General features: G+C 52.3%; 1 protein-coding gene and 1 long non-coding RNA gene across 2 annotated transcripts; one reads left to right on the top strand and one right to left on the bottom strand.

Moving 5' to 3' along the window:
- Positions 1-121: 121 nt before the first annotated feature.
- Positions 122-1,761, bottom strand: LOC112818983 (tubulin beta-4B chain-like). The gene is made up of 2 exons (XM_073890598.1): positions 1,577-1,761; positions 122-325 (listed from the first exon to the last, which is right to left on the bottom strand). Exons 1-2 carry the CDS (start codon positions 1,631-1,633, stop codon positions 137-139), a joined length of 246 nt encoding a protein of 81 aa, XP_073746699.1. The 5' UTR covers positions 1,634-1,761; the 3' UTR covers positions 122-136.
- Positions 1,762-1,848: 87 nt separating this feature from the next.
- Positions 1,849-3,706, top strand: LOC141372113 (uncharacterized). The gene is made up of 3 exons (XR_012377431.1): positions 1,849-2,107; positions 2,938-3,023; positions 3,597-3,706. It is a non-coding gene; the product is annotated as an uncharacterized lncRNA (long non-coding RNA).
- The last annotated feature ends 3,517 nt before the right edge of the window (positions 3,707-7,223 follow it).

The following is a 7,223-nucleotide window of genomic DNA, read 5'->3' as shown; positions in this document are numbered from 1 at the left end:
TAGAGGTGTTTTCTGCCTCAGAAGAGGAGATAACGGCATGCTTAGTCATGGCCAACGTGCAGGAGTCGTGAGGAGCTACAGAACGTGTCGTTTTTAGCAGCTGACATTTAAAACGAATGCAAGAAGCACATCTTTGTCATTTGTCTGTCCTAGTACGTTCCATCTGCCACAGTATGCAAAGCAAGGTTGACTGGGCAAAAACATTCAAGTACTCACCAGCAGCTTCATTGTAGTACACGTTGATTCTCTCCAGCTGCAAGTCACTGTCTCCATGGTAACTGCCAGTGGGGTCGATCCCATGCTCATCACTGATGACCTCCCAAAACTGGGGGAAAAAAAAAAATCACATGATGGGCTGGCATCCTAAATATGGGTTAAGGATGGCTCTTTTCTCCCTCTCATGTGCTCGGAACAGCGGCCACTGTGGTCAGCCAGTGAAGGAGTCCTAGAGCTGCACCCCCCATTCCTCCAGGGGCTGCTGCAGAGGGGCTTGGAAATCCGCAGAGCATCGGCCATATGATGGCGACAGACTGAAAAGCTGGGAAGGGCACTGAACGAGGAGGGTGGGCACAGCGATGCCCTTCTAGGGAAAGCCATGGAGGTTGGGGGGGCCGTCACCCCCAGGCAGGGCTGAATGTCACTGCATCCCAGCGGATGGGTGGGTCCTGCCAGGACCAAGGACCACTTGGACCCCACCCCTCAACTGCCTGCAGGGATCAAGGTCTCCTGGTGCAAACCCCACCCAGCCCTCCAGGCAGAGCAGTTTTAGGCCACTGACATCCAGAGGGCCTGCCGCCCCTGCCCACGGCAGGGGTGGGTGGGGAAGGGCAGGCAGGAGGAGTCTGGGAGCTCAACCGGGGACAGTGGGTAGAGCTGGGCACGGTGAGGGCACAGGCTCCATTGTGAATTTGCAGCAGGAAAGGGGGCGGGGAGGTTGGGGTGGGCAATATGGCGGTTGTGAAAGAGACCACGTCCTTGTCCAAGCGCCCGCCCACAGCCTTGCACCAGGCTGGCTCCTGCCTCGCCCACTGCAGTCGGTAGTCACAGCGCCGGGGACATCACCTGCCGCCTCGCAGACAGGAAGCCAGACTCCGACACTATGTCTCATCATGTCGAGAGTGCTCCTATTAGGGAAGTTCTCTAAATCCCCGTCTTTGAAACCCAACAAGAAGCCTCTCTAGCATGTCACCCCAATGACAGTGCATTTTTTTCATTCAAAGTATAGAGGAAAATTCACTAATTAAATTCCACATGATGCCACTGGATTAATATGACCGCTCTCCCTATCCAAATTCTAGAGAGTAATACACCCACGAAAATGCCAACCACGTCTCGCAGGGCCTTGATTAAAGGCACACCCCACTGCGTCGCCGCGAGCATCGTGGCAGGTTGTGTGGCTTCCTGGGCCCCGCCCGGCGGCCCCGCCGAGAACGCGCCACCGGGGCCGGCGGGTGGCCGCCACCTCCCCCCGGCCCCTGCCCTGGCCCGCACCCTGGGGTCCCGCCACCCCCGACCCGGGTCGGCACCCTCGGGGCCTGCCGCCCCCTCCCTGGACCCTGCACGGCGGCGCGCCCACCTTGGCGCCGATCTGGTTGCCGCACTGGCCCGCCTGGATGTGCACGATCTCACGCATGGTGCCGGCTGCGGAGAGGGTGGTGGCGTTGGCCCTCAGAGCTGTGCGCTCGGCGCGACCGGCGGACTCCGCAGCAGAGACCAGTCGCCGCCCCCCCAGCGCCGCCTTTTATACCGGGGCAGTCGCCCCCTCCCCGGCCTGGCCCGCGATGACGTAATGGAGGGCGGGGCTGGGGCGGTGCCGCGGAGACTGCGGCACCGCGAGGGGGAGCTGGGGCGCGGTGCGAGGTGCGGGGGCGCTCAGGCCCGGCTCCGCGCCTGTTGGCTCGCGAGAGGGCTCCCGGCCCTGGCGTCCGGCCGCCAAGGGTGGTGTCGGGGCCTCCGGCCCAGCCCGCCGCGGTCGGCTCGAGGCACCGACGCGGCCCCACCCTTGCACTGGCACCTTCAGTAACACCGCATCCCACCCACTCTTCCACTCTGGACACCCGACAGGGGCTGGAACGCGGGTGGGAGGGTCCTCGCCTCCGGGTGGAAGGTGAGAGGCAGCCAGTACCCCCTTGGAGCGGGGAGCCTAGAATGGTCAGTGGGCTCTACAGCTGTTCCTCAGGTTTCTTGCCTCCCAGGGCAGGGTCCTGGACTCCCGGCCACGGTCTCTTTCTATTCCGGGTGGGAATTCGCAGCAGCCAGTCTAAACGCGGGGAGGGGGGTGCAACATGGGGAAGAGTGGGGGGTTCCCCGGTGAGAGCAGCTGGGAACTGTGTTGGAGGAGAGAATGGGGCGAGTGGGCGGCTTTTACTTCTACTTGTGAGGAAGATGGTCCGTCTGGAAGGTGCTGGATTTGTCTCATGTCTGCATTGGGCTCTTGGGTCTTTGTAAAGGCCATCTAAATGTGAAGCAGTCTGCATGCGTACGTGTGTGTCCGAGAGGATGTAACAGCCGCACATCAGCCCCGAGGTACCCATACCTTACATTCAATATGTCACCTAATCCTCGCTGCCACCTAGAGAGCCGCACAGTCCTGTCCAAAGGCCACTAGCCACATGTGACTACTGAACACTTGAAATGTGGGTAGTCTGAATTGAGATGTGCTGTAAGTGTAAAAGAGCCACTGGATTGCATGGACTCAGTAAGTTAAATGGCTGTAAAATATTCCATTACTAATTTTGTATATTGATTACATATCAAAATAATATTTTCGATAGATTTTTAAAATTAATTTCACTTTTTTTTTTTTTTTTACCTTTTTAAATGACTACTACACTAGTAGTGACTACTGGAAAATTTTCTTGCCTATGTGACTCACATTGTATTTCCATTGAACAGCTCTGCTCTAGAGTATACATAATTACTATCCCTATTTCACAGCTCGGAAACGGAGGCTCAAAGAGCTGACTAGCTACAAAGCTAGTAAGTGAAGGCATCTGGATTCCTTCTACAAAGACAAAGCCCAGGTGAGTTTTAAAGGCTTGGTCAGCGTGAGGTGACACCCAATCATGATTGTTCTCAAAGATGATCCTGAACGTTGGGCTAGGTGAGCGGGGACCTGGGGACTGTTTTTGTTGCCCGCACATATTCCTTTTCCTCTCTGGGGCCAGTTTCTCCAACTATAAAATGACGATAATTATAGGTGCCCTGCAGCCAGCTTTGTGAGTAGGAAATGAGAAGCTCTATATGAAAGCAGGTCAAGTTTATGGAGCAAAAATGCCCCCATAAAACCCAAGGTGATGCTGTTGTTATAAGTATGAAGCCTGCTTGCTGTGTTAATAGTGGGCATCTGTCAGAGGTGGGCAACGTCATGGCTTCATCACGCCTGCCTGAGGGAGCCAGTCCTCTGGGGGTCCTCTCAGCACTGATCAGGTGCCTGGTGCCCCGGGGAGAGGGCAGGGGCGTGTGGGTTTCCTGGCTCTCTCCTCCTCTCTCCCCTCCCCATGCAGCTGGGCCCCCAGGGCACAGTCTATTCCCACTGATGCTGTTCCCACGTTCCGAGGGTTTGGCCTCCACCTTCTCCCCATCTCTACCTTCAGTTCCCATTTCTTGGGCTGTTCATGAGCAGATGGAGCCTTCCAGTTCCCTTCCAGAGAATGGCCCTGCTCCGGGTAACTTCACGGATAACACAGTGCCAATAAAGATTTTCTGGAGGTAATTGCTTCTTGGTCTTCATTGTTTCCAAGTAGGCACAGAAGATGTGACCTGGAAGGGACGATATTGGAGACATGGGACCCTAACAGGTGGGCATCTCCCTACCTGTGGAAGGGAAAGATCACCCTCATGGATGGTGCCCACTCTGCTTGGGCACCATCTGCTGGTTGGGTCGCTAAGTAAGTCACCTACCCTCTCTGAGCCTCTGTTAGCGTGGAAATCTGGTTTTGTTACGTTGTGAGTCTAAGAGACAATGTGAACTGGACGTCTAGTACCTATGCAGTCGATAAATCAATGACAGCATTGATTACAGCAGGCCTGGGCACAGGAGGGCTGCCCGTGGGTTACTGGCAGCACATGCCCTTGCCGAGGCTGTCTCCTCCCTCCACCCAGTCTGCACCGGCCTGCTTTCTCATTTGCTCGCTCCCCCCGCCCCCCCGCAGTACCCGCCCCTGTTGTCCGTTGGAATATAATCAAAGAGGCACACAGGCAGATTTTTAAACAATGCCTGCCCAGCCTAAGGTGACTCATCCGACGGCTGTGAGCTCTTACTCTCCTCCATTTGGGCAGGCGGCACCAGCATGCTGTCACACAGCAAGGGTCTAGGGAAACCCGTCCCCACCCCCACCCCCCCACCCCCGCCCTGGGGAAGGGAACAGGAGGGAATGGGGCCGCCGCATCCTCCCCTCTCCCCTGGAATAGGCTTTTGGCAAGCTTTGGGGAAAGGTGGTTCCCCCACCCCCGCAAGACCCTCCTGTCCAAAAAGGAGCAGCTCTCTGGCTGTTCACCAGGGTAGGGGGGAGGGGTCCCAACATCCTCCCGCCCCCGCATGTCATTTCCTGCTTTGGACCTGATGTCACTGACTTCAGTGTGTGAGCCATCCCTGCCCTGAAGGCACTTTGGGGTGATGCTGACAACATTCAGACTGGAAAGAAAGGAGTGAATTCCCAGTAGAAGGCTGGGCCTTGCCTGCATTTTAAAGACGGACTCAGGAGCCTCCCCTTCGCTCTGCCTGCCCTTCTTGTCTCCTTCCCTGGGTGAGAGGATCGTAGTGAAAGCGCCCCCGCGCCCCCAAGCCTGGGATGTCCATGATGAGAGCTGCTCTTAGCGGATGCCGTCTCTGACAGGACACGTGTGATCTGCTTGAAAGAGATTTCATTGGGACCCTGACATTGGGAAAACATCAATAGAATAACAAAAACCCAGGAACCATTCCAGCAATCAAGTCGCATGCATTATTCTGGAACAGTCTCACAGCTTACTTGTTTGTGCCCTCAGAGAGGGTCCAGGGGACAAGGCACCTCAATTTCTCTTTCCCGTGAAACTCCTCTAAAATAGCCCTGCCTGCTCCTTTGACTGTGAGCACACATTTTCAAGCTTTTAATAAAAGCATCTCTTTATGAAGACGGAGGAATTTTACTTAAAGCATTTAAAATTCTTCCTTTTTAAAAAGACTGCCTTAAGTATAAATAGTCGGAACCCCAATTTAACTTACTTTGAAAATACCAACTCCACCAACTTATAGTTTATAAATTTTTGCACCAGAGAATAATAATTTGGAGTAATATGCGGTAATGTTTTTCAGCCCCCTTCTGGAATGTTTCATGTCCCAGTATGTGTTATTTTTACTAGAATTGTCAATCTGGGCCTTTCAAAATTGAAAACAACAAATGTGTGTGTGTATAATATACAAACATATCATATATACATATATATTTTATTATGGTAAGAAAACTTATTTTATATATACATATTTTCTGACTATGAAATTAGAAACTTTAGAAAATACCAAAGAACATAAATATGTCTTTCTACTCTTCTCTGTATGTACTTTTTTTCACTGTTTATGTTTGATGCATTACTTTCTTTTCTTCTTCCTTTTTCTGGTCATTTGGGTGTTTTTGTTTGTTCCTTTTTAACATCATTTCAATTACATTTGCTTTGGACATTAAATGAAGAAATACTGCATTTTCTTATGCCATGACCTATAAATCACAATCTTACAAATTTTCAAACGTATGTAACCTTTTTCCAAATGCTACCATTTTTCCTATAATCTAGAGCATCTGGAACGTACCAAATTCTCTAAGCAAACTGCTTCATACAGCCAGGGCTGTTCACATGACCTGAATGAATGTCCCCCCATTCAGCCCATTCTCAAATTCCCTGGATGGAGTTAAGAGCACAGGCCATGGATGGAGTGGGTGCAAAACCTGACTCTGACACTTATTAGCTGTGTGACTGAGAGGAAGTTACTTAACCTCTCTGTGCTTCAATTTCTTCATCTGTAAAATGGTAATAATAATAGCACCTACCTCCTAGAGTTGCTACAAGGACTGGATGAATGGATATGGGAAAACACTTAGAATGCCACCTGTTCCATAGTAAATGTTACATTAATCTTAGCTACTATAATTAGTATTACTATTTCCTTCCTTCCTTCCTTCCTTCCTTCCTTCCTTCCTTCCTTCCTTCCAGGAAGCTCCCCTCCACAAATCAGGGCTCAACTCCAATGTCACTTTCTCTGTGATGCTCCCTCCTTTGTACCTTATCATATGGTGTACACATCTTCATATTGTAATCCCAACCCTTCTTCCCTGAGATTAATTTAGCAACAAAAGGCACTACTGTAGAAATAAACACGCAGAAGAACTGAGCAGGCAGTGAGCTGAGGCACCCTTTGAATGCTGTCTCCCCTCCCAGACCCGAAGGGTCTGCGGGTGAGTGGGTGTTGCCACACTCTGCAGGAAGTTCCAGCCCGAGCACCTCTCACGGAACTGGAGCAGCTCCTGGAGGAGGCGTGGAACCCAAGAGAGCCCAATTCCCATCACTTTCCAACTTTCTGGCTCCCTCACCACCTATTTTCCAAATACAGGCTTTTTTTCACACCAGTGAGTTGCAAAGAATCTGGGCAAGGCCAACCATGCCGACTCCCCTGTGGCCAAGCCGGGTGCACAAAAGGTGCAGGTCATTTTCTTGGAATCTCCAGGGCTCAAGTGGTGCTCTGTTTCACTGTCAAGGCAAAGGGCAGTTACGGAAAGGTTGACGTCAGCATTTTCCTCCCGGTGGTGAGAAAGCCATTAGGTTGTGCAGAGCCTAATAATTCTGCTTTCTGCCACAAGCATGCTGGGGGAGAGGCTTCCAGTGGTGGCTGGTGGGGAGTGGCAAGACCGGCTTCTCTGGATCCTTGGCCCAGCTGCTGCAGCCTGGGCCCGCCTCCGCCGTCCCAGAACATTCTGTGCCTTTTCAGTGCCCGCCCCAGACGTAGGAGTCACCTCCTCTCTGCCCACCACCAGCATGGGCCATCCAGCTTGCTCACGATCGGGCTTGGCCCTGGGAGCACCAACCAACCACCACCACTCATTAAATACCGGGGGTGGGGGGGGGGAGAGGCACTCAGTATATGAAGTGCCTATTTTTTAGCTATGAAATAATATTGAGGTACATTTTGTTTACTGGATCGAGCTCATTTAAATTGTGGAAAACTACAGGCTGCTGGGGTCTGCTGCATT

Source organism: Callorhinus ursinus, unplaced genomic scaffold, assembly GCF_003265705.2.
Source record: "Callorhinus ursinus isolate GAN/ISIS: 27379988/994484 unplaced genomic scaffold, GSC_fseal_2.0 scaffold1118, whole genome shotgun sequence".
Classification (NCBI taxonomy): Eukaryota; Metazoa; Chordata; class Mammalia; order Carnivora; family Otariidae; genus Callorhinus; species Callorhinus ursinus.
Note: the sequence above shows the minus strand (reverse complement) of the source record. Positions and strands in the feature narration are given on the sequence as shown.

Bases quoted from the DNA above. Each gene is read 5' to 3' on its own strand.
- LOC112818983 (XM_073890598.1), bottom strand. From the start codon at position 1,633: ATGCGTGAGATCGTGCACATCCAGGCGGGCCAGTGCGGCAACCAGATC. The intron at 326-1,576 runs GTGGGCGCGCCG...TTTTTCCCCCAG, and splicing joins GCAACCAGATCGGCGCCAAG to TTTTGGGAGGTCATCAGTGA.